The sequence below is a fragment of the Poromitra crassiceps genome (genome assembly GCF_964638095.1).
Source record: "Poromitra crassiceps genome assembly, chromosome: 23".
NCBI classification, from domain to species: domain Eukaryota; kingdom Metazoa; phylum Chordata; class Actinopteri; order Beryciformes; family Melamphaidae; genus Poromitra; species Poromitra crassiceps.
The window spans coordinates 13,823,056-13,851,031 of NC_139639.1; the positions used below are offsets into that span (position 1 = coordinate 13,823,056).

The window sequence follows — 27,976 nt, forward strand, 5'->3', positions numbered from 1 at the left end:
CAGGAGAGTGGCTGTGTCTTCTGGGAAGCAAAACCCAAGACCAAGCAGTGGAAGAGAGCAGAGAGAGGTTTAAATATGGTGTTGAGACATAGGGCCATCAATCACCAGACCTTTCTAACCAAGCAATTGACCTCAGGATATGTGGGCTAAAAGAACATATTGTACTGACAGCAGATTGGAAAAGATGACAATCTGAGGTTGATCTCTGGCAACAGCATTTCTGTAGTTGTTGGAGAGGTTTGGCAGGATCGGTTCCCACCATCAGCTCCCTCACTTGTTAGAGAGGTTTGATCTGGGCCGAACCGAACTCCACTGATGGGAGGTACAGCGTGGACTCCGGCTCCACGTGTGGCGATCAAGCTTTCCCTCTCAAGGATTTGTGGGTTCAGCGAACCCGTCTGCTCTATGCTCCTGGCTCAGATCTTGAAGCTTGCGTTGATACAAGCACACTGGCAAGTGTCTGGTCCACACCATATTGTTAAGCCGTCCTGGGAAGAGCCATGTTGCTCGTCCTCAACCCCGCGGCTTCTCTGGGCACGGTGTCCCTGGAGCTGTCTCTGTCTCTGGAGCTCTCCTGGGCATCATGAAAGTCCTGGAAGTGCTGGAGGTCTTTCAGGTCTCAGAAGTCTCAAACGTCTGAACTGTTGAACTGGTCCTACTTATAGCCGGGCTAGCCTGGATATATGACATCACTGGTGATGTCATAACTCATCTCATTCCCAGCTAGTGATGTCACACTTTAAGACACTTGTAAGGTTGGACACCAGGGGCCCAAGGGCCGGTTGCACCAACTGGTCTTAACTATGCCTGGTCGTAACTCCTACGTCGGTCTTAGTTAAGACCATGGATTTACGCCTGTTGCACCAACACGGCTTACGTCTGGTCTTAACTATGCTGGTCGTAGCAATGCGCGTCCATGTGAATTGCCAGGGAATGCACCCTGATTGGATGATGTTGCAAAAAATGTGCCTCGCGACCTGCTTGGAGTACTGTGCCACTACGCTCTCTCAGCCACTACTGTAAAACACCCTCCCTCCTCTCACCCTCCCTCGCTCCGGGGGAAAAATGGCGGCGATTGAGCCAGAAAGACAGTCTGAATGAAATTGAATGTAACGTTCCCAATTCTATGTATTACATTCTAAAAAATTAACGGCAACATTTTGGAAGGCTAAGCCACACAACTAGCTCGTTGTAATCTAACATCATGCTTCAAAAGATGGAGAACTGGCTGTGTTACGACGATGAGGGTAAGGACTCAAAACGGTCTCCGCTGATAAGACACGGAGATCTCTGTTACAGGCAGGCGCTACGCCTCCTCCTGACCAGGCGTAAGAGTTACGCCTGGGCGTAGTGAAAATAAGGCTTAAGCCGTCTTGGTGCAACCGGCGTAGCTGTTAGGTCGTAAAGTTACGACCAACTTAGCTTAAGACCAGTGTAAGACCAGGTGGTGCAACCGGCCCCTGGTCAGTGATGTCACCGACGGCATTGTGATATGATCTTTGTGGTGATGATGTCATCAGAGAAGTGTCATCCAGAAGCGGCCAGGGGCCTAGCCGGCCCAGAATCTGCTCCAGGAGCCGGCCGGCCTGGTGTTGATGCGAAGCCTCTAGAACAATAGTAGAAAGCAAAGCAATCAAGGCTCAAATCCAAAATCCCTTGTGTGCACATTGTCCTTTCGGTGCGTTGAACACAAACTCTTGGGTGGAATGGTCGTATTTTGTATTTATTTTAACACATGTGATTTATATAGCACTTTCTTAACAAAGTTACAAAGTGCTGAACACCAGAAGATTTCAACAATGACATAATAGAAATAGAAATAGCACAACGATACATTCACACAATAAAAACCACCAGAAAAAGAGAATAACACAATTTTAGGGGAAATAAATATTTTCACTTGTGATTTAAACGTTTTTACTTTGCACTTTATCATTTGAGATTGCTTGTCTGCATTGCCTGGTCTTCTACTGTTGATGTGACCACTGCGCTGCATACTTACACTAAAGTCCAATTCCTCGTTTGTAATCTGATTACCTACTGTGGCTATTCAAATTAATCTTGAATCTTGAAGCCGTGATAGACTCGGCCTTTCTAATAGTCTGAGGCATTCCAGAGCCATTCCACAACTTGGATCTTTGAGAGGTCAGGTGCTTTGGGCGAAATGACTTTGTGTTCAGCACTGAGTTGAATTCAACTCATATCTTATTTGTTTTATGAGTGTAATAAACACAGACGTTGAAGAAGCCATGGCGCTGATTTGTAGGTCTGTTGTAAGTATTTTTGCCTGACCTCATTCTCAGGTAAGGATTGTGTTCTTACTAATCAAAGCGCTTTAGATGCTATCAGATTTTAATCCGGATCCGGTCCACTTCACTGATCCTGAGGTAACACCTTCATAATACCTGTCAACATGGCTTTGTTGGTAACACTTTACAATACTGGTGCACACATGAATTGATGCTTAACTCATGATGAATTAAGTCATTAATTGATCATCAACTAATGAAAGGTATGTTTGATGAACAGACTGAGTCATATATGAATTACTATTAATTAAGTAGGCTATGCCTATATCATCATGGATTAATTCCTCATCAACACCTAGCATTAATTAATACTGTAATTCATGTGTTAATTACCACTATCAACTTCCAGTCGCCTGCAACCGGGAAATCGAGTGTTTCCCCCCGTTGACTAACGAAGACGGGATACGCTACCCACGCTCCTACTTGTCCGAGCGACATCTCAGGGGAACGCGGAGTCGCCTCTGCTGTTTACGGTAGTTTGTCAGTGGTGGTGGCCTGGCGGGGACACTGGCGCTATGTATGACTGGGAAGCGTGTGTGTATGGGCGCCTTGCTAACTGGGTTCAGTGGGGGTATGCGCGCCCCAGCCGGCTACGGCTATTTCAGCAGCTGTGCTGTAGTCAATCAGTATCTTTCTGATTACTTGTTACTAGTGTACGCTATTTTATGGAGGTTCCTCTCGTGGCTCAGGCTGATCGAGTGATTGATGCTTGGTGCGCACCGGGTAAACTCAAACTGACAGTAGCCTAAAAGAGGCTGCTTGCCCATGGGCTTGCCCAGTCTGGCATCCGCTAGACGCCTGGGCCACTGTCAAGGTAGCCACGAGAAAACATGGTTTCCAGTCAAGACTTTCAGAATAAAAGTCAAAATTCATGTTGTAACCAGCTTTTTGATGGCAGGCAACGGAAGTAATTGTTTGTGCCATGTCTTTCTTGACACTTATTCTCGTGGTCTAGCAGCTAGCTAGCTGGCTTGCAGAACGTGGTGGTCTTGTCTTGCCCCAACCGGCCCCAACATCAACAGCAGCCTTTGTGTTCTTATTCTACGAAGAGTGCAAACTGTAAAGCCTAAAGAGTTGGTCACAGTGGTGGCAGTGTCGGATGGATACCAAACGCAAGCGGAACGAGCGGGTTTGTTAGCGTTTCAAGTAGCTAGCGTTAGCAATTTAGCGTTAGCAACTTAGCTAGCTTGTGTTGATCCGTGGCGTTTGTTGTGTGTGCGTGGAGACCATGGTGGAGACCTGTCGCTACAGTCACGTTGGTTCGGGAAGTGAAGAGCAACACAAGTGAAAAAGAAGGACGAGAGCTGGAAGTTGGAGGAGGACCCGCTGGAGAGATCGAGCAACGCGGGCCGTGGGGAGGAGAGGGGAGAGGCATACTTCACCCGTTAGGGGAGACCCCCAGCTGGTACAGACAAAAGGGGAACCGGAGAGCGAGTCCTTGCTCCAGGGGAGTTTGGGGACATGTTCACAAACTTGATAAATAAATGTGCTTTTATTTATCGTTCAGCTGGTTCTGCTTGTGGGCTATCGACATTGCGGACTGTCTGCACTGCGGTCTGGTAACGCTAAAGTTTCGGTTGCAGGGAGCTGGATGTCGATAGTGGTAATTAACACATTAATTACGGTATTAATTAATGCTAGGTGTGAGGAATTAATCCATGATGCTATAGGCATAGCCTACTTAATTAATAGTAATTCATATATGACTCAGTCTGTTCATCAAACATACCTTTTATTAGTTGATGATGTGGTAAGCATCAATTAATGGCTTAATTCATCATGAGTTAAGCATCAATTCATGCACATGTGTGCACCAGTATTATAGAGTGTTACCGCTTTGTTTGTGCTACCACTGTGACTGCTGAATTCTTTCTCTCTTATCATTGAAAATGCAACATGGCACCGACAAATAATTTAAATTGTGGACGTCACGGTGGCTAAGTGGTTAGCGCTGTTGCCTCTCAGCACACTTGAGAAGAGAAGCTCTTGATGAAGAGAAGCTTAGGAATACATTTCTTAAACATGGACACACTTTTACAGTTACTGTCAGCCATGTGAGCTGATAGTTTAGGAGTGTTAGTTCAATGTAGCTACTAGCTAGCAGCTGGCGGTGGCTAATGAACAAGTGGCTAATTAGCTACGTCGGAGGCGAGCTGTCACTAGTAATGACCACATAACCCGTCTTTTCTAAGGTAGAAAAAAATGATAAAAAGCGACTAATGTAGTTGTGAGGTGTTGAAGGTGAGCAGAAACACTGTGCATGCAGGATGCTAGCAGCAGGTGGTGAATATGAAGCGGTAGCTGAATAAAGTAAAAAAAAATGTTTTTAGGTGCAACAGTAATGCTCACATTGTATCGAACCTTGGTGGTAAAGAGAGAGCAAACAACACAAAACACACAACAATGATGAGTAATCAATGTCTTTATTATAGGTCTTTATAGTTCTGTGCTGCGTTATTTCACATAGGCTAATGTGGCATCTCAGTGTTGATGTATTCATTCAATCACTGCATCAAACCTGGCTTTATAGTCATGTTTAATCCTTTTGCCATGTTTTAACTCATTGAGTGCCAATGACGACTTTAGTCGTCAATTGCTTTAGTAACGTTGAGTGCCAATGACGACTAAAGTCGTCAATTGCGTTTTTTGACGGTGGGACGTGGATCAAAGCCAGATCCATCTCCTGTAAAATTTTGGGGCATGTTGAATGTGTAAAAGCTATTTTACCGACCCATTAGGTGGCGACAGTGCTCTCCAGATTAGAGAAAGGCCAGGAGAAAAGAGAGAAGAAGTCATGAGGAAACGGAAATCGCATCGATATGCATGAAGCATAACGTTAGCTGTGCCTGTGAACAGCAGTCAATCTGCTGACACCACGAGCTCCTCCGTCACGGCTGCGATAGCCCCTCCATATGATTTAGTTGCCGATACCAGCCTCTTTCTGAAAAGTTACATTATTCTCAGCTGGGAGCCGGCGACAGGCTGTGAAAAAGCGGGGGGATGCAGCGCACTTTTCAGTGCAGACGGAGCAAAAGCAGAGCGAGAGCAAACGCAGCGACACTCAGTCGCGCAGAGACACTCCCACGAGGAGGAGGAGGGGGGTGGGGCACGCAGGGCAGTATACAACACACAACACCCACACAGCAGGCTCGATTGACAGAGACAGGCAAACAAGCTATCTGATGCCCACCAGCAGTAAATCAAGACCAGCAAGAAGGTGTAGGGTCTGCGCACGCAGGGGCCAGCGCTGCTGGTTGCAGCTAAAAAATATTATTTTGCCAAACAAAATTCCTTTGTTTTCACTGTTTTATTGAAGGAAATTATTTTTGAGGTGTCACATTAGAAAATATTAGCTTCAGAGTCAGTCATGTGCTTGAAATGCTATATTTCACAAAAGGCTCAATATCTCAGCTTCTAGATGGAAACGCCAATTTTTTCTGTTTTTGACCTATCTTCTCCGGCTGATAACTAAAGAACGGAAAATGATATCAATAAACTTTTTTTTGCTGCTGATACAATAGAGTCTCATCGTTCTTTGTGCGTGTTCGGTGTTTACATAGTAATATCACACAATATTCTGTGGGCCTCGAGAAATCACTGAAAACGCTCTGAAACTTGCACTGGGAGCGTCCGTTCTCCAAAATTGGCTGGCACTCAATGAGTTAATATACTTTGCTTCCCATGAAGGAGGAAAAAAATTACCAGATTGGCAACACCATTGTATGCAAATTAACCATTTAACAGACATGCTTAACCGGTCAGAGAAGTTATCGGCGGTTAAAGTCCCTGGAAACCAAAATCCACAAAAACCTTCTAACTATTAAATTTAGGGTCTTATGTGAGTAATTGTGTGCCTCAGAAAGTAGTTGACATTACTTTCAACCCTAACCCCAAAAATCGGCACTTTTCTACAAGGTCTGGATTTCCATTTCCTCATTGAAGAGAGCGGTGCGCGCGGTGCTAAAATGCATGATCTTATCACGTCATAAGATTTAATCAAATCACACACACACATGCACGCACGCGCGCACATGCACACACACACTGACACACACACAGTAGCGCTGTGCACTCGCAGCGGCAGAGATCTCTTCCTCTCTGTCAGTAGGCTATGCACCGAGCAACGCGCGAACACACACACACACACACACACACACACACAGACTCCATCTCTCTTTCCTTCTCTCTCTCTCCCGGAGGAGACCTGCTTCAGACGGGACACGCCCACACAGTCCGCGGGAGAAAATACACTCTAAAATCTAATTGATTCTCATGACTTTTGCCATGACTGTCAAACCTAAATTTATATACTTTGCGACGTTCATCATCGTTCAAATTTGGCTGGTGGCTTATTAACATAGGTTCCTGTGATGTGATGAACTCAAAATGCTAAATAATAAAAAAATATTTCTGGTTTCCAGGGACTTTAACCGTTGACATCCCTTCTAGAGAGCATCTTGCGATGTCACTTGTGATACAGCTGTCACTATAGTGACATAATGACTCATCTTTTCTAAGGTAGAAAATAATAAAAACCATCAGAGAAAGCTAGCTGAATAAAGCAAAAATGACAATGTCCCGTTAAGGGTAAAACAGCTACAGTAATGCTCACCGAACCGTGGTGGTGGAGAGAGCAAACAACACACACAAAACACACCACACAAAAAAAGATGAAGAGTTATTTCTGTAGGACTTTGTAATTCTGTGCTGTGTTATTTCACATCATGTGATCTGTGTTGTGGCATCACCATGTTCCCCCTCAGAACTGGAATAGGGTCTTCAGCTGTGGTCAAAGTACACAGTTCTGTAACAGAATGGGGTGTTTCGGGGTCAAGAGTCCTCTTTGGTGATGCATTGAGCAGGTTTCCTGTTGGAGTGCATAACGTTTTCAGTCTCTGTAAAAAGGGAGGAAAACATAATCCAGTTAACATTAACCACTGAAAACACTCTCATACTACTTTCACTGTAACAGGTGGGTTAGGACCAACCTGAACTGAAACACTCGTGCCAATTTGATCACTACAGCAATGTAACGGTAAAGAATACAATTTCAGTGGATGTTACAAGTCTTGGATAACAGGACTAATGAGTTTAATAAATGGAAGTGGGTTCTGCAATTTTGGTCAGGTTTTGGTGGTCACGTTTTTGGTTACACTCGGGCAATTGTGATGTCACTGTTGAGGACTTAGACATTGTGACATCACTGATGACATCATCGAGTGTAACCAAAAACCACAATTGCTCGAGTGACGTCACTGATGATGTCATACATAGATGATGAGGTCACAATGTCTGGTCACTCACATATCACAATTGTGATATGATATCATCAGTGAGTGATGTCATCAGTGATGCGAAGTTGGCAAATTGTGTGCTGTGCATGCCAATAAGAAGGCTAGGCCATGCAGCAGCTGAGCTGCGGGGTCAGCTGTGTCCCTGAGCACATTTTGAAAGTTGAATGTTGATCTAATCAGCAGCATTAGCTCACAACCCCAGTAAATCTTTGTAATGAACAGGTTACATTGGGCCACCACAGATGCACTAAGAGCTGTAACGTGTGTACTTTGCATAGATTACCTGTCCTTTTTTTCCTCCTCCCCCTGTTTTCTCCCCAATTGTACTTGGCCAATTCCCCCTGCTGTCCCGGTCGTTGCTCCACCCCCTCTGCCGATCTGGGGACAGTTGTAGACTAGCACAAGTGATACATGTGCAGGTCCCAGACACCTGACAGCGAGGTGTTTCACTGGCAGGATGTACAGTAGTGCGTGGGAGGATAAAGCTATTCCCCCAAGTTCCCCTCCCCCTAGAACAGACTGACCAGAGGAGACGCTGCTGCAGCGACAACATGACTCTCATACCCCACCGGCTCCCCACCCGCAGACACGGCCAATTGTGTCTGTAGGAACATCTGACCAAGCCGGAGGTAGTGCTAGATTACCTGTCTTAGTGTTCCTGGGGTTACAGTGACGATGTAGAGAAACCACAACATGGGAACCAGGAGAGCTGCAGAGAAAGCAAGAAATATCCCAATGGCGGGGCCCCACCAGGGGTACTGATAGGTGTTGTTGTATTTCAGAGGGGTGAACTTGACCAGAGAAAAAAGTAATATGCCCTGTCAAAAAATAAGAGGCAGAGAGAACGTAAATTGAACAGCATATTTTTTGACTTCATAATGGTATAAAACATTTACAAATTAAAATAATGCATAATTATGGGTTTGTATGTGTCTATACATTCACGTTTATACATTAATGCATCCAGACTCACATGCATAGAAACCAATATAACACATTCATTTTTTTCTTTCAATAGTTTTGTTATCCAGTAGTTTGATCAAGCTGAATAGACCTTCAGAGGCTAACAGAAACAATACATTAACTTACTGTGCAGACAGATGGTGTGATGTACTTCCAACAACATTTCATATAAGACCACGGGCGGTAACCAATCATGTCCGTTATTTTATCATAATAAGGATCAGCACCTTGGGGACAGACATTATATTAGCCATATATCAGCCTTCAGCAGCATAAAGTCATGGGGCCCTATCTTTGCAAAAGCAGTAATTTTGCGCTTGTTTAATGCTGTGCGCAATGCAAATTGGGGGCGTGCACAAGCGCATGCCTGTTATAATTGTACTGGACATAGGCGTGCCACATGCCAAACCAGGCATTTCGGCGCAAAAATGTGGGGATAGATGGCATTATCCTATCGTCAGCAGCGCGCAATTACTTTGCGCTGAGAGCTTTTAAAAGCACCTCTTATGCGCTAAATACCCCGCTGTGCTTGAGCGCACAATAATCTCTGTGCTGCGCAGCACAGTGCAGAGTAAAATTCCTTTTGGATATGTCTTTAGGCAGAGCCTTGCCACGCCAGGACATCCAATTCTGCTGCTAAAATTGGGTATTAGCAGATAATTCAGTGATGCAATCAACTATAACTCACTGAGAAACTTTTATCACATCGCAAAGAGGGAAATAAATTGAGAAAACTTGTTGAACAATGGACATAGGCTAATCACCTTCACCTATCCCATAACCTGGAGGGTTGTTGGTACCACGGATGGTCTGTCAATAAGCTCTCTCCATCTCTCTCTGTCCCCGGCACAAGTGAGTCCACTCTATTATTACGCATGGAGAGAATTACAGCATATTGCATGCCTTGCGCACACACAGCGATTGTGAGATGGGAATCTGATTGGTTTGTTTGATGTAACGCCCAGGCATTGCCTGGCCACACCTGTGAATAATTCTGGTAATTCTGGGATTTGGGCTAAGACCGCCCAAATCCCATTTGCACTGACATTTTGCGGGCGCAGATGATTTGGCATGGCTCTAATTTGCGAACTGCGGTAGGTGCCGTGAACGTTTCCGCATCCCCACAGAGAATTGCATCCCCACCATATTTCGGGGCTGTTTTAACTTAGAAAACAGAGGTCACATCTACCCAGACAATTATATCACTTTTAAACAGTTACATTTCTGTATAAATCATTACAATATGCTCTCGTGAGGTGGGGATGCATTTAGCTGCTGCCGGGCGGGGATGCAAAACTCTGCATAACACCTGGACAATTGCGCAAGGCAAACAGGTGCACAAGCGCAAATAGGGGGATATCACCTGTACCAAGATAGGCCCCATGGTCTTTGTTTTCAATAATCTACCAGTTTAAATGTAAGGACCTGGAGGAATCTCAAAATTTCAATCAAGAGCTGAACCACCATCTGCACTGGAGCCAGGGGCTGAAAGTACAACAACTAGGTACAACCTTGCTACAGTGAAGATTCCAGCTAAAGACAGGGTGTAAGTGACATATTTTCAATTAAACTTGGCATCTTGGGGCTTGTGGAGACTTTGATTACGCCAGGTGAGCAGTATGGAAGCATTTTATATATATATATATATATTACGTTTTTGCTCATGGTCCCCTTCACACTCAGCAGACAGCTCTCTGCGCCTGCCGCAGCTGGAGTGCATGTTCTCCTATCTCGGTGCGCGATGCGTCCAGAGTGCTTTACCCAGTACACTGACTGTATGCGAGTACCTCATAGGACCCCACTTCAAACAAACTGAACTATCCCTTTAAATCTTGACACTGTGTTCTGGTGTTTAAAAAAATACCATAGCCAAATGAGGGCATTATAATTGATGGTCAAAATGTCTTTAGAAACAAATCAAGATACTATTATTTGTGGCTTTGGAGTATGCTACAAATTAATGACTGCCATGACTGATTATTTTCTTTGAATAATAGTGTTCTGTAACTCACCATATATCCATCCCACACAAATACACTCCAAAATGGCAAACAACATTATTGGCATTCCACTGCAAGCGTAGTAGTCAAACAGCTGAAATATATATACTCCACCCTACAGTCCATTAGAGGAAAAGAGAGGGAGAGACAGAAAAAGAGACAGGTCCTTTGAAATAACACATCTCTGCTGTATGGGTATAGTGCCAAAGTCACAACCTCAGACAAAAAAAAGATGAATCACTTGGTTTGACCAAGTAAAACTATTCTATAAGCATTTAAAAAAATCTATGGAAAATTGGAGTGTATGCCCAACCCAGAAGAGGGTGTGACTTTGGCACCCTATATATATTTATCTTATGGGGACAGGCAAGAATCACTTGCCATTCCACAGCAGACAAAACTGTAGCAAAACATGACAAAGAGAGACATCAGACAGACAGGAACAAATAGAGGTCATTCCAAACCGTTTGAACTACACAGATAAACAAAATGGACTCCCACCTCAGTGACCATCGATAGGCCGACAAGGAAGCATATAACACTGATGAGCAGCAGAAGTAGTTTACGTCGATGACCAGTGAGAAAGAAGGATGGATACATGTCTGATATGGATGTGATCATGCCTTCCAGAAATACGAACTGTATGTATAAAAAAACAATTAGTGCTTTTACTTTTCAAATAAAAATAATAACTGAAGGGATTCAATGGGAATGTTGCTTGAGGTTATATCCTTTCTACATTTATTTACCACAATTTAATGGTAACAACTTACCTGACTGTCAAGTCCAAGGAAGATAATCATAATGAAGAAGCATATAGCCCAGAGTTGGGGAAAAGGCATCATGGCTACTGCCTGAGGGTAGGCAATGAATGCCAGACCAGGGCCTGTAAGTGGTCCATAACAGATGCCAAAAATATGTTAGGTCACTCTTAATGCGAGGCGACCGCGCTACCACTGCGCCACCGTGCCCCCTTCAAATACACTTTTCAAAACAAAAATCATGAAATTTAACAGGAGCGAATCTTCATATTATTGAACAAAAACAGAATGTAAAGGAAACAACACAGTAAAATAAAGTGCATATGGACCAAATATTGCATTATGCAGATTCCCAACCTGCATCAGCCACTTCTGAGATGTCTACTCCCAACTCATACGCCATGAAGCCAAGGACAGAGAAGACTACAAAACCAGCCAAAAAGCTGGTGGAACCATTCAACAGGCAGAGGGCAAATGCGTCTCTGTAATTGAAAAAAGATTAATACTAAGTCATGTGAACAACAGAAAGATAAATAGAGACAGACAAATGTTTATTTTCCTCACTTGTAGCAGTTGTTGTTGTATTTGTTGTAGCTTCCCAAAGATTGCAAACAACCTAGACATAGACTATAGGAGAATAATATCTGGCTCCCAGCGTCCATCCAAACCTGAAAACAAACAATGAGATGCTTTTAGATGATTCTCTGCATGATTACTCTGGGTTGTTGGTGATATTCTCCATGCTCTCCAGTCCCACAGCGTTAATGTTGCTGCAGTTAAAAGTACTACTACTGCTGCAAAACAATAAAGAAAAAAAAGACATCTGTTAAAGGCCCATTCCGTCGGTTCTGGCGAGAAATAAATGTGCACAAAGTGTTTTTTATTGGCAATGAGTGAATGCGCCTTGACGTAACTTAAAAATTGCGACCAGGGGCGTTTCTCTCCGACCAGCCGTTCAGAAGATACATGGATACCGCAGTTTCGACGGGGTTAGCATTTCCCGCCACAGCTAGAGGATGTGACGTCTCGCGCGTTCACGAGCTTGTCTCTTGTCCTAGACGCTAACAGGAAATGGCTAAAGTAGCTTTTAACGTTACGTTCGTCGCTAGCTGCTAGCAAAAGGAAACAACAACACAGACTCCAGAAAAAGTCCACACTAAATAAATAAATATTTATCTAATGAAGCCCGTCTGGCCAGACAGCAGCAATGTGACCGACATCGGGGGGAAACTAGAGTCAGGACTGTGTTTTCGGTTCATGAAGGGAACTTGCTGCTTGTAGCTACTGTAATGTGGTTTTGACCAGATAACGTTAGCTGCTTGCTAATGGATTTTCAAGATTCAAGATTTTTACAGTCACTCCGTAGTACAAGTATCTGACCACCTGGTCAGAAACTCTGCTAACATTACCGTCTTGTGTGAAGTAATGCAACCCTAACGTTACTACCGTTATGCTTATGGTCATGGAACATTATTGTTTGACTGCAGTTAACTGCGGTGGTGAGTCTGCCTATTAGAACCATAACGTTAGCTTGATGCTATACGCGGCTAACTAATAGATTTAGCTATATTTATAGAAATGACCACCAGCCCCACTAATAACGTTACTGTCTTGTGTTGATAATGAATCTAACAGTCAGAAATATGCCTAACGTTAGCCTACTGTCTGTTATGCTTACGGTACATTGTTTGACTGTTCACTTTGGTCAACTCCAGACATTACACGGTACCGTACACACAGGGGGAGCAGGCTATTTCCTGGCTTGTGCTAACGTGAGTATGCATTTCCCCGCAGCCAACAGGCTCTGGCTGCAGTGGGACTGCACATAGTTAACGTTAGCTTGATGCTAATTGCGGCTAACTAATATTAATTTACATTTATAGACCCCGGACCCCGGTCCGTCCCAGGTCCTTTCTGTGTGGAGTTTGCATGTTCTCCCCGTGTCCGTGTGGGTTTTCTCTGGGTGCTCCGGTTTCCTCCCACCATCAAGAAAGACATGTATGTTAGGGTTAATACTCCTGTCAGTGCCCCTGACCAAGGTACTGGCAAAAGAACTGGAGTTGGTCCCCGGGCGCTGCACAGTGGCTGCCCACTGCTCCTAGTTCTAGGAAGGTTCCTAGTAGAGGATGGGTCAAATGCAGAGGATGAATTTCCCCAAGGGGATAAATAAAGGATAACTTAACTTAACTTAACTTATAGAAATTACCACCAGCCCCACTAATAACGTTACCGTCTTGTGTGGATAATGAATTTAACAGTCCTAAATATGCCTAACGTTACTGTTATGCTTATGAAACATTGTTTGATTGTTCAGTTTGGTCAACTCCAGGCATACACGGTACCGTACATACAGGGGTAGCAGGCTATTTCCTGGCTTGTGCTAACATGAGTATCGACTTCCCCGCAGCCAACGCAAGCCAAAACACGGCCAAACATGCCACAATAACGTCCCCTAATTCATCCAGAATCCTTCCTGGGCATCTCGAGGCTGATCTGACCGATAAATTGTCCAGGTTGCCGTTTTCAAGTGACTTTTATGAGTTAACGTTACAAAGCAACCAACAGCTCTGCTGTTGCCAGGCAACTGCTTGTGCGCGTGCAAGTATGGTGCCCACGCGTCAGCTCGTTCACACGCTGCCTGCAGTTACACTAACGGCCACCGGCGTCAGTAATAGTGAGTATTGACGGATTGGGCCTTTAATAAACACAAGAAACCAGCAAAAAAATATATCAGATAAATAGGTATGTGGCTAGAATTACATAGAAATGTTCAATGTCACTGTCATCCCTGGACACATACAGTATTAATCCCAATAAAATGTCAAATTTATTGTAAAAGTGCTCCTATATCAAATAGCGGGCTATTTAATATCCCACGCCCACCTATCACAGGTTTTTCATTGGGATGTGAAGTGTTGATGCTAGGACAGAGAGAGGTCCAGACAGAGCTGATGTGTAGAATGACTTTGGGTCATCTATTCATTTTCAAAAACTTTTAAGACTTTATTTCATTGTCCTCAAATCCATAAACTTTCAATGATTCTCAAGGCCAAGTGACAAATGGAAAACCACATGAATCCTGATACTACTGAATGATAATCTGCTCTCCTTTCAACTTTCCACAAAATGTTGCACTGATAGGCATTTTAGTTCATAATCTCTAACATAATACATCATGATGTGGGCTAGCTAACAGTGCATGGCTAACTAGCTAGTACAGTTGTAGCTGTGTGCTCTCACCCCCAGAGGGGAGATGAGACTGAATGAACGTGGCCGTAGCGTTTATAGTCCGACTTCCCCAATCCCTTGATTCACTGCGTGTCAAGTCGAACTGGAGTTTTCTGGAAATAGACTCTGAGCAAAAGAATAAAAGCTTTCAATATGGAAATTCAAAATGTGGATAAATAAAGTAAACAACAGGAGTTCACCGTCAGACAGCAAACTGGATGGAACGTCTGCCCTGCTGCACGGACCATTCAAAAGGAAACACGACTGTCACAGTGAAAGCAGTCCGGAAGTGATAAGCTGCAAGTTGCTAGCAACAGCTAGCAACCATCGCGCTAGCCGCTAGCAGAGCAAACAGAGCTGAGGCTCGGGGGCCACGATGGGGTCCCATGGGTCTAACCCTGACCCCTAACTGCCCCTAACCCTAACTCTGATTCATATTTTTTAATGTCTATCATGTCTGATAACATGGTAGTTTAGTGTTATCTTGTTAGCTAATCTAAAGCGGTCGGCCATTTTGCCCACGTTAATCCAACCACGTGCCCGACGTACAGCCAATCAAATGCCTACCGGAGCTATTTCTGAAGGCGACCCCATGGATGTAGGGCAAGCCGTGCACCAACACCGGACGTCTACAAAACCCGAGAAGTAGCCGGTATTAGGCATTGAGATGTAAGGTATTAGGTAAGAGGAGGAACATAAAGGGTTAAAGCTGGGCTCAGACTACAGGATTCTGACAATCTTAGCCGATTTTGAAATCTGGCTGTGACACGCACTACAGGAGAATCTTCCCAGATTATCTTCCCTAGAATCTCAAACATGCACACACTACAAGATTTGTAAATGTGGCGCACCACGCACTACAGGATATTATTAAGATTATCGGCAGGATAATCACCTTGATGCCCGGCCATACGAACCTGTTTCGTTTTTGGGGTTCCAGCAGTGACCAAAGCGCTCCTCCCCCACCTCACCTCTCTCTCTCGTTTCCTCATTTTCATGCCCGTCTCGCCAAACAAATGAATCTCACGGTAGTTAGCATGCGTGTAAACAACGCGACTCTATTGTCTGTACAAGTGAGAACACAAACACATGGCCTACCAAAATATATTTCCCTGCTGCATGTCATGAGATCGGCAAAAGTTTGGATAGACTGGATTGCTTCCCGCAGCAGCAATGCCTTTTCCCCCCACACTGCCTGGCTGATAGACAGGTAGGAGATTACAGCCTCTGACTGGCAGGGGCTCAAAACTACCATATAACAACTTTTTATTCATTGGTCATTCATTGTGATATAAATGAGTGCTGTGTACATACATCTGCTGATGCCTCTGGACACGTCATCAGTAATGTTCCTGGGATCAACGGGTGTTTCGGGTCTTTCAACATTATACGCCCTCCTCCAGGTGACCCAGCCGGGGATAAACCCTGGCTCGTGTCCAGATGGCTAGCTAGCTACCATGACTCCAAGGTTCTCCTCTCTTGAGCCACAGCCATCTTGAGGCCCTCTCTGCCGCTTCGGTGGTACTGCGGATGGCTCTCCTCTTTCTCTCTCCCTCGATCCCTAAACTACTGAAGGCTCTGGCCAAAGAGCGGGCTGCGAAGCCTCTGCAGCCCACTTCCACTGGGAGGCACCTCACCCTCCATCCAGCCTGCTGACAGTCGCTGACCAGTCCCGCATACTTGGAGAGCTTTCTCTCAAAGGCTTCTTCCAGGCGGTCTTCCCACGGGACTGTCAATTCCAGCAGCACGGCTTGTTTGGTGGACTCAGACACAAGGACGATGTCTGGTCGCAGGGTGGTGACTGCAATGTGGCTGGGGAACTTCAGCTGCTGTTCAAGGTCCACCAACAACTGCCAGTCTCTGGCAGAGGTCAGGATGCCTGCAGATGTTCTTCTGGCAGGGGTTGCCTGTTCCCCAGCTCTGACAAAGGCGATGGTTTTCTTGGAGGGACGGAACTGCTTTGCCCACACAAGTCCAGTGCTGATAGCTTCAGCAATGGTCTTCAGGACTTGGTCATGCCTCCACCGATACCGTCCATCTCCAAGTGCCCTCGTGCAGCAGCTGAGGATGTGCTCTAGGGTTCCTCGCTTGGAGCACAATGGGCATGCTGGTGTCTCTGCTATGCCCCATGTGTGCAGGTTTGACGGGCTTGGAAGCACGTCATACACTGCCTGGATGAGGAATTTGATGCGATGAGGTTCGGCTTTCCAGAGCTCCGTCCAGGTCACTTTCCTCTCAATCGCGTTCTCCCATCTTGTCCAAGCCCCCTGTTGCCTCATTCCCACTGCCTTGCAGGATCTTGACTCCTCCACTGCTGCTCTCACCTCCTCCCGCACAAGACGTCGCCTCTCCGTCCCCCTGGTGTTCAATTGGGGAGTTGGGAAGGATCCTAGCCCAGCTCGGCCTCGTGTGACCACTCCCACTAGGCACCTGTGCCGCAGCCTTGCCTCTGCCTCTTGAACTGCATCCTCCGCCTTCCACTTCCTGCCAGTCCTCACTTGGATTCCAGCGTTGGCCACCTTCGGGTCACTTGAGTCTCTGTACTGCACCACTTCTCTAGCTCTTGTTACCTTGAATTCCTCCTCCAAGGATTTGAAGGGCAGCTGCAGTTTGTTGTTGCGCCCGTAGAGAGCGATGCTGCTCAGGCTCCTTGGTAACCCAAGCCATCTCCGGAGGTGGTTGCTCACCTTCCTCTCTAAAGTCTCAACTGTAGAAATTGGGACGGCGTAGACGAGGAGGGGCCACAGGATCCTGGGAAGAATGCCGTGCTGGTAGACCCAGGCTTTGAACTTTCCAGGTAGGCCGGACTTGTCCACAGATTTCAGCCAGCCATCCAACTCAGTGCAGGTTGACTGGATGGATGTTGTGTCTCTCAGAGAGCTGTCAAACACCTTGCCCAAGCTCTTGACTGGCTTCTCTGTGATGGTTGGGATGGCTGTGCCTGCGATGTTAAACCGGAACTTGTCCTCCACCTTTCCTTTCCTCAGCACCATGGATCTTGATTTGGCAGGTTTGAAACACATCTGGGCCCACTCCACCACCTTTTCCAGTCCCTTAAGGATCCACCGGCAGCCTGGGACTGATTCTGTCGTGACTGTGAGGTCATCCATGAATGCCCTGATGGGTGGTTGCCGTTGACCGGATTTCGTTCGGGGCCCTCTGCACTCTGGCTCAGCAGACTTGGTGAGCATGTTCATGGCTAGGGCGAACAGTGGCACGGAGATAGTGCACCCTGTGATAATGCCGATCTCCACCTTGTGCCAACTTGATGTAGTTGCTCCTGAGACCCTCATCCTGAAATTGTTGTAGTAATCAGCGATAAGGTCTCTGCACCTGCTGGGGACATGATGTTTTGTCAGAGTGAGCTGAACGAGCTTGTGTGGAATGGAGCCGAATGCGTTTGCCAGATCTAGCCATAACACTGCCAGGTTGCCTTTGTTCTCTCTGGCCTCGCGAATTAGCTGTGTCACCACACCGGTGTGCTCCACACAGCCCGGCATTCCTGAGATGCCGCCCTTCTGGACTGATGTGTCGATGTAGGTGTTCTTCATCAGGTAGGTGCACAGCCGCTTGGAGATGGCACTGAAGAAGATCTTTCCCTCAACGCACAGCAAGGAGATGATGCGGAACTGGTCTAACTGGGTGGAGTTTTCCTCCTTCGGGATCCACACCCCTTCAGCCACTCGCCATTGTTCTGGGATCTTCCCCTTTCTCCAGAAGACTCGCAGGATTTTTCCCAGACGCAGTAGGAGTTTAGGACAGTTCTTGTACACTTTGTATGAAGTGCCACTTGGTCCTGGAGCAGAGCTAGCCCTTGCCTTGCGGACCACCTCTCTGAATTCCTTTAGCTGCAGCTCTGACATGTCGAACTGCACTTCCGGTTCAGGGGGGTCTATGAGGATGTTACACTCTCCCAACTCCTGCTCTCTTTCTGGATCGCTGTACATCAGCGAAAGGTGATGGTCTATGTCTTCCTGCGAGGAGGCAAGTTTCCCACTGCGCTTCTGCCCCAGCAAGTCTTTAGTGAACTTGAAGGGGTTGGCGATAAAGGCCGCTCGCTTACGTGCCCTCTCGCGTCGCCGCCTCCGATGCCACTCTGCCCGGCGGAGAACCCTGATCTTCTTCCGTAGGATGCACATTAACTGGGCCAGGCCAATGCGTTCCTCTTCTCCTGCCACCTTGTGCTGGGACTTCAGCGCTTTCATCTCCTGCCTGATTTTGTGGATCCTCACAGCTCTCTGGTTCTTAGCGTAAGATGTTCCGGAGCTTTTCTTCTCCTCCTCGCCAAACCGTTCCGCTGCGATGCTGACAATGATGGTCGTCATGGCTTGAAGTTTTCGGTCGGCCTCTCCCTTCGCCATTGCCTCTAGAATTTGGTCGACATCGTCGTCGAACTGCTTCCACAGTGAAGTCATGTTAGCTGCAGGCCATTTGATCCGCCTTCTGTCCGACTTGATGTTCGGGGGATTAGTCGGCAGCACTTGGAGGTTCCGGGCACTATGGGGTGACTCCGGGCCTGGCCCCTCCTGCGTCTCACCAGGTTGAACACCTGTGCGTTGTGTTGTTTCTGCTCCCACCGAACACTTCATCTTCCCTTGGTGGATCTTCAAGCCACGGTTGTTCTTGCAGACTTTTCCACATGTACATGTACACTGCTTGCTCATAGTCGTTTGTCCGTTGCTTGGGTCTGTTACCGTTGTGTCCGTCCGAATGGGGTGCTCATCCTCCCCCCCTCTCGGGCACCCCTGGGGGTATTTATCCTTTAGGTTCATCGTAGCTTGGTTGGGTTCCTCCTCACAGAGGACACAGATTGGGTTGCCGGCCCGCTCTGCCCCGGTTGACATTTTCCCCCAAATACTCGTGGTTCTGTGCTGTTGGTATTTGTTAGCCTATAATGCCTGCACTGCAGCGCATCAAATGAGCCGCGTCAATTAACGACGGGAGTCTCCCGCAGCAGCAGAATGATGTATTCGCGCAGATTTTCAGTCCTAAATATCAAACATGTTTGATATTGTAACGTATCGGTGATACGCCAAGGAACGGAGAGTTGTAGTTGGTACAGGGTCTTTATTCACAGGCTTCTTTAGCTCCTAGCAGCTAGCTCACACAGCTAGCTCTACACACAACAACCGGTCTCACTCACTCCATAGCTTGACTGACATCCGGCCCACGGCCGCTGGTCATATATACCCCCCTTCCCCCTAGGAACACACCCACACACATTAGTTCCTAGCTGCAGTTGAGACACTTCTATTGCACATCACATTACAGGTAATACCTGGATTACCTGGAACGCTACATACTCCTCACCCAACATTAGTCAATGCCCACATTGACACCCACAACCCACACATATCCCCCTGTACCAAAACACACCAACACTACATTTTTCGCATTTCCCCAAATAGGCCCTTATTTTTCCAGCACACTTCTTAATTTTCGTTCCACCACCACCATTTGCATTTCTTTTCATTCCTTCCAATTCAACCCACATTTCCGTTCACATTCCCATTCCAATAGCCCTTCTCTTTAACACCACTTAATTTTGCATTCACTCCCACCATCATTTAGTTACTTCCCATTAGCACCCTTTTCACCAACATTTTCACTTAACACAAGCCCCAACATTTACATTCCCTCTTTTCTCTTTACACACATTTCAATTCAACTCAACCCCATCATTTACCTTATTCTCTTTTTTTCTTCCCATTCATTTAAACCACCATCATTTCCATCCCCCCTTTCAAAGCTTCTGTCCCACCTGAAGCACTCCAGTCCTTCTCAACCCCCAGTGGGGTTAGTCCTTCGCAAGGTGACTCTTTTCGGTCCCTTTTTTGTGCTCTACAGTCCTCACACGCACTGCAGTATCTCCGCACGTCCTCCTTTTGTTTGCCCCAGTAGAAATGTCCACGGATGAGGCTGAGTGTCTCTTCGGGCCCACGATCACCGTATGGGCCCTCGTGCATCCACTTCAGTGCCAATTCTCGCAGGCAACCGGGTACAACCCACTGGGTCCCGCTTTTCCCGTGCCCCTTTCTCTCCAAAACCCCATCTCCACCCAGACGCAGGTCCGAAAACATGTTCCACAGTCCTTTCGTGGCACCGGAAAACATGTGAATCTCCTCCACAGGGGGCCGGCGTCCGGCCGCCACCCACGCATACACCGGACCGATATCCGCATCCTCCATCTGTCTGCGTCTCCGCTCATGCCCGTCGACCTCCCAGATGGCCCTGTCTTCGTCTGTCTGCTCCACCTCTTGCACTCGCTCGTCCTCCCGTCCCGCTCCCCCAGGGGGCGGCGTGTTGAGGACAGCAGGGCGAACACCATCGGCGTCGATCTCCACCTCGGCTTTCTGCAGTGCAGCCGTGGGGGCTGTGTAGTGGCTTGGTTGGGCCGTCTCCTCCGGCCTTGACCCCTCTCGCTCCCCCGGGGACACGAGTGCCGCTCCCCCGACTGTAACAGCTCTGCAGATGATGTCGCTCACTTCCCTCTGGCTGTTCAAAACGATCCCCGCTCTCCTGATGGTCTCGTCGCTGATGATGATGTCCCCCTCTACCGGCTGGTATGCAGAGCAGCTAGCCTGGGCCGGCTCAACAGTCACTCTCCTGCCCAGAACAATCGGCTCTGTACTGCTCCGCTGCTCCGCCGCTTGTTGCTCAGGCTGCTCCACTGCTCCGCTACTCCGCTGCTCCTCTGCCTGTTGCTCCGGCTGCTCCCCCGGCTGTGTGTCTCTTCCAGCGTTCACACTCTTAGTGCAGTCTCTAGCTAAATGTTCAGGCGACTGGCAAGTCCAACAAAGCCTCACCTGTCCGCCGCCTGCACGTGTCTCCTCTCTCGCTGTCTTCCAGTCCCCGACAGCTTCTCGACACTCTCTAGCTAGATGTCCGATCGCGCCGCATGCCCAGCAGGCTCCCTGCTGTCCATGTCGTTGTCCCGCATACCCGGTCCATCTCCCGGGTCCGCCTCGGCACCACCTCGCCACATGGCCCGGTTCTCCACAGCTCCAACACAGTCTATTTTGTGGCTCCTCCGGCCGTTCTTCACACTGCGCTCCTTCTGCGCTCATCAAATCCAACCGCTGCATGACTTCCCGCAGCGTCCGCATCACCTCTACTGCCCAGGCAGGAGTCTCTTCCACCAGCCGTCTGACTTCTTTCAACACACGGGCTTCCATGTCCGCCAGCATCGAGCTGATCTCCGTCGTCAGCTCCTCTTTTCTCCCGTTCGCCGACAGGCATTCTTCTAAGCGCACCATCACACGTGGCGCTCGTAGCAGCTAGCTCACACAGCTAGCTCTGCTACCGCTAGGTCGCTCGAGCCTTTGATCTCCAACTTTTCCTCCGCCGTTCCTCCTCACTCTCTCCCCTCTCGACCGAATCAGAAGCGCTACCGCTTCACTTGCTGACACCAATGTAACGTATCGGTGATACGCCAAGGAACGGAGAGTTGTAGTTGGTACAGGGTCTTTATTCACAGGCTTCTTTAGCTCCTAGCAGCTAGCTCACACAGCTAGCTCTACACACAACAACCGGTCTCGCTCACTCCATAGCTTGACTGACATCCGGCCCACGGCCGCTGGTCATATATACCCCCCTTCCCCCTAGGAACACACCCACACACATTAGTTCCTAGCTGCAGTTGAGACACTTCTATTGCACATCACATTACAGGTAATACCTGGATTACCTGGAACGCTACAATATGATCGGGACAGCCCCGATGAGGCTTTGAGCAGATCGGGAGGCTTAAGATTGGATCTGCAAACAGCTCACACTACAAGATAATCGGTGCCGAACGTCGGGCCCGACCAAGCTTGGCAAGCTGCCAGGCCAGATTTCTCCTCCGATTCTCGGGAGGGGTGAATCGGGCATAAATCGGCCCGAAAATCCTGTAGTGTGAGCCAGCCTTAAGACGAGACTTTTCCGTGTGTGATCGCTGCTGCATAGCCACTCTGACCAACTTTCGTGGCTCATCAAGTTAACTGTCTTCAGGCATGCAAGCTGGGCTTTTTATTGAGTTTGTGGGTTGTAACTTTATCTGCACATCTGATTACGTTTGTCTGGATAAAAGCACAGATAATTGGTGATGATAAAAATGCTGGTTATTCGTTTGGAAGTACTTTGGTCACTAATCTGGTAGTCTCTCTCTCAGAGAGAGCTCTGCAGCATGCAGTAACGTAGTGTATCAGCGTAACTCTCATGGGTCTGGCGTCGAGACTACTAATCTGGTGTAAAAAATGGATGATAAAAATATAAAAATAGTGCAATAATTGCAAATGGTTTTAATTAGTCATGGTTCAAATGGTTGTTTAAAATGACTGAATAATTTAATAGTGCATTAAATAAATATGGTTTTTAAATAATGTTGAAATTAAAATACACTAGTGCAGTGCCCGTCCCCCCATGCACATACACTGCACTCTGTCAGGTCCCCCTAAGCGCAAGTTTGAAGTCTATCCAACAAACGGTTCTCGAGATATGCGAAGAAAATACATACAAACAGTCCTGGAATAAGTCCAAATTGCATTAAATGCGGCACTGCACACCATCGGGGTCCGAGCAGCGCACTCCCCAAGTTTGAAGTCGATCGGACGAATGCTTCTCAAGATAAACCACTTTTTGTGTGGCCAGTAGGTGGCGCTGTGCCGAATTACACAAAATCCGGCACTGCACTGTGTCCAGTTCCCATCAGCGCACTCCCCAAAGTTGAAGTCGATCGGACGAACGGTTCTTGAGATAAACAGCATTTTTTATGTTGCCAGTAGGTGGCGCTATGCCGAATTGCACGAAAACAGGCCACTGCACTGCACAATAGGGCACACTCCCAACCCTACTTACACAGGATGGGGGTTCCCGGAAGTGGCGTGGCCCTAGAGCAGTGATACTCGACTTGCGGCCAGGGGGCCAGATGCGGCCCGCGACAGGGTGCAGAGTGGCCCCCCGACCATTTCCTAATAATTTCATGTTAGTTTTCATTGTGAATTCGAATCTAATTCACAATAATAACTAATGTGAAATAAAGTTTGGCTGAGCTCCAGTTAAATTGTCAAATACCGCCGTCTGCTCGCTACCCAGGCACTTATGTATGTACTTAAAGGAACACTCCGCCCATTTTCAACCAGCTTTGTATCATTAGAACATCAGTAGTATATCAGAAAACTGTTAACGGTTTTGAAGTCTGTCATTTAATTTGACAGTTATTGAGTGTTAAGCAGTGTTAAGTGTGGACCAGTGACATCACTGGTCCACACTAACTCAAATTAATAACTCATTAACTCAAATCAACTCTCAATTACTGTCAAACTATTCATCATTCATCTAGTTTGACAGTTATTGAGAGTTGATTTGAGTTAATGAGTTATTAATTTGAATTAGTGTGGACCAGTGATGTCACTGGTCCACACTTTAACACTCAATAACTGTCAAATTAAATGACAGACTTCAAAACAGTTTACAGTTTTCTGATATACTACTGATGTTCTAATGATACAAAGCTGGTTGAAAATGGGCAGAGTGTTCCTTTAACTTAACCTAACTAACTATCCGGTGTGCACAACATTGTCAGACTAAACTCCGGCTGACACCCCAAAAAACTACAATCCGCTACGGAAAAATGTATATTGTTTGTTTATTAACTGGCCCCTGGCCTCCTATCATTTCACAAAAGTGGCCCCCGGGCAAAGCAAGTTGAGTATCCCTGCCCTAGAGGATATTATTTCTGAATGCGTGACTCATTATAGCCTACCATTATAGCCACATAAAAAACTGAGCTCTACTGTTTCCCCTTGATTTTATTCATGATAGACTTTAAATGCATTTGAGATTTCTTCACCCTCTGCTCTTAATTGGAACCTAAGGAGAGACGCTGCCCCCCCCTAAACACAGGGTCGTTCCTCTGTTTACTCTCTCAGTAGGTGTGAACGGCCCTAATTAAAGCTGCGGCTTAGGGCTGAAGGAGCAGAACTGAAGGAGCAGAACTGAAGACAAATATTCAAATATCGAATGTGTTTCGCGTCCGAAACAGGGCACCGCCCTCCGCCGGGTCGCCATCAGTGCACCCCCCGAGTTTCAAGTCGATCCGACCAACGGTTCTCGAGATACGCGAAGGACAGACAGAGAGAGAGAGAGAGACAAACGATCCCGTCATTATAGTATAGATTACCACCTGATGCTAAGCTAAAGGATAAAAACGGGGCATTACCTATTTGCATTTAATGTGGGAAAACAGTGCTGATGCTTAATGTCTTTGAAATATTTACAGATGCATATTTTCTGTTGCTGTTACATTTATATTGCAATAGCATATGTTTCTTTTCTGTTTTCTATTCAAAGTTTTTTCACCTGATAGCTGATAGCTAATCTATCTGCTCATCTGATAACTGAATGGTTAACTGAAATGTCTACATCTAATGGCTAAAGGAAATGACAAATGGGGGAAAAAAGGAACTGTCAAACTAAACTTCCAAAGTTGCCAAAATAAAAGGTGGAAAAGGAAAAAACCGTCTGGTCATTGAGTGGAATCCAGCAAAATCTTCTGAGTAGATGAATCTATCTCTTTCAAGTGGGGAAACTGCACACAGTCTAAAGACACAACTTGACACTGCGAGTCACATGACTCAGTCCAAACCTGCACTTGTGGTTTATGTCCCTGTTCACTAGTGTTCTCTTGGTCAATTTGTGGCCATCACAAGATAGATAGCTAGATATATGGATGGATAGATAGATAGATAGATAGATAGATAGATAGATAGATAGACAGACAGATAGATAGATAGCCAGCCTACACCAATGTTTAAAACAAATATACAGTATAGTAGTGCCAAATTAAAAGTAGAGATGACATCCCTACTCGTCTATACAGCAGCTACTACCTGCATCGTTTTGGTAAATGGGATTTGGTGAAATCCATTCAAACTCACTCACGGAGGAACCATTTTAGAGCAGTCTGAGATGGTGGGTGTCGTTGCATGTGATTTGACATGCAATGACCCTGTAGCCATCAGTATGCTAGTGTTTTGTTCTTTATACTCTTAATTAGGTATTTAGAACATATTCATTGATTAAATCTGAATCCTAATTCTTTCATTCGCCAAGGAATGTTTTCACATACAAGAAATTGACTTGTGATTGGTGCTCATGTAACATTGATAAGAACAAATATGCGAGATATAAACAAATAAGATATAAGGAATGTAAAAAATATTCACAGATATTAACAGATATAAACTATTAACGGATATAAACAGACTTGACAACCAGGTGAGGTAGCCTAAGGTTTTCTGTTTACAAAAGTATGTACAAGGTGCATCATAAGTAGCAGCAGTAATGACCTTTGTGTCACACAAATGCATAAAGGTCACGTTTGAACTGTGATTAGGAATCTTACATTGCTGCTTTAGAAAGGCAAGAATAAGGTTTGTGATGCTGACATATTATTAGAGTGAGTGAGTGAGTGAGTGAGTGAGTGACTCACTGACTCACTCACTCACTCACTCACTCACTCTTCACACGTTAGCCTCACCTGAGGATCTGTGAGGCGGCTTGGATCAGGGAGAAGATAAAATCTGATGCCATATATGGCTCCTGGTAATGTCAGCCCACGGATCAGCAATACTATCATCATCACATAGGGAAGAGTAGCCGTAAAATAGACGACCTGAAAGAGGACCACCAATATATCATCATTATATTAGGGAGGGCAAATTTTACTTCAAGTCAGGGCATTGATTATCACTGAAATGGAAAAATGGCAAATGTTTGCACATAAAATACTGCTTTTTTAATTATTATTTTTTACAATTAACAATTATGTAATGAATATATATCTCAGATATATATACTATATTTACTGTGTGTATATGTCTACAGATCTCACCTTCCCTGAAGACTTGATTCCTTTCCAGATAGCGAAGTAACAGACGATCCAGCTCAGTAGAAGACACCCAGCAAGGTCCCAGCGGATACTACCCATCTCCTCGATTCCTCCAGACAAACCCAAGATTCTCCTCCTGAAGACAGAAATGTAAGTTTAGGATCATTTTCCTTTCTCACTTGTAAAACTATTTATTAATAGAGATCTTGTGAATACGTACTGCCAGAATTCTTTCGCTGAAGATGTTGTGTTCCCCAAAATGTGGCCATTTGATGAATGATTTTGACCATAATCCGAGCAGTCCTCTTGTAGTGGAGGACAAGTAAGAACAAGTAAGGATGGCATTTTACTAACATGTTTTGTGAAAAGATGATTAGAGGAATACGCTTTCAATTGTTGTAAAAAAGTTGGACAGAATTACCTTTCAAAGTAATGGCCATGGTCATTTATTTATAAAGCGCATTTCATTACAAGTAAACTCAATGTGCTTTACATACAGGCATAAATCGTGAGAACATAAGTAACATGAGCAACATAAATATAAGAATATAAGCATGAGTAGAATGCATTGAAGCATACACCCAACATATAAGGGTAGGAAGTAAAGAAACAGGAAGTTCATATTAAATATGGATTTCAAAGTGCAGCTTCCCAAATGTTATGACAGAGCGTACTGTTTACCTGTGTTCCAGCTGTTGTTGCAGTTGGCCCAGGGGAGTTCAGTGTTGAAAGAGGAGAACAAGTAGAGGAAGCCCCAAGCTAGTATGACGATATAATACATCATTTCGTACAACACGATCATGACACCCCCGTAGCTTAAACCTATTGGCGGGGAAACATTGCAAACATAATGTAATGTACTGTAGATGCACAACAAATTCAATATGCATAAATATTGCATGATATTCTATTGTATTGAAGGCTCAGTTGAGCTAGCAATACCTTCAAATAAAGGACAGATTTTCCTCCAACATGTGATTCCACCCTGACTGGTTAACTGTCCCATGGATATCTCCAAAAAGAAGAGGGGGATTCCACAGGTAAAGAGGAACAGGACATAAGGAATAAGGAAAACCCCTTGGAAGAATTTTGTGGGATTGTAGAGAGACAAGGACACAAAGAGACATAGAGAGACATTTAATCACAATTCACTGATCTTCTAATTTGATGGTTATTACATCAATAATAATAAAAATTATCATTCTAAATTTGTGACCGTTGTATGATTTAATTCATGCAATCTGTTCCATCTTCCTCCTGAGTAGCTGCCACAGAGAGACTTCTATGCCTTAAAATCATGCACCATCATCTCATCTCATCATCTCACCTCCTCCATTCTTGAAGCACAGATAGGGAAATCTCCAAACATTGCCAAGACCAATGATGTCTCCAACTACTGCAAAAATGAATTCCCTTTTGTTGGCCCACTGGCCTCTCTTATGAAGCTCTGATGATGGATGATCTTGATCGTTGTCATCTTTCATCAACTTCATCTCTTGCTTGCTTGCTGGCTCCATTGGGTCAACTGGTGAGATGTATTTTAAAACAG

At 45.8% G+C, this 27,976-nt stretch overlaps 1 protein-coding gene across 1 annotated transcript; it reads right to left on the reverse strand.

The window, feature by feature from the left end:
* Positions 1-478: 478 nt before the first annotated feature.
* LOC310796745 (sodium- and chloride-dependent GABA transporter 2-like) lies at positions 479-27,944 on the reverse strand (the record flags this gene model as incomplete). The annotated part of the gene is made up of 14 exons (XM_083658980.1): positions 479-592; positions 8,248-8,421; positions 8,693-8,793; positions 10,579-10,681; positions 11,068-11,205; positions 11,340-11,452; positions 11,685-11,809; positions 11,892-11,995; positions 26,077-26,211; positions 26,431-26,563; positions 26,648-26,732; positions 27,109-27,249; positions 27,370-27,504; positions 27,755-27,944. 14 exons carry the CDS (start codon positions 27,942-27,944, stop codon positions 479-481), a joined length of 1,791 nt encoding a protein of 596 aa, XP_083515106.1.
* Positions 27,945-27,976: the final 32 nt, after the last annotated feature.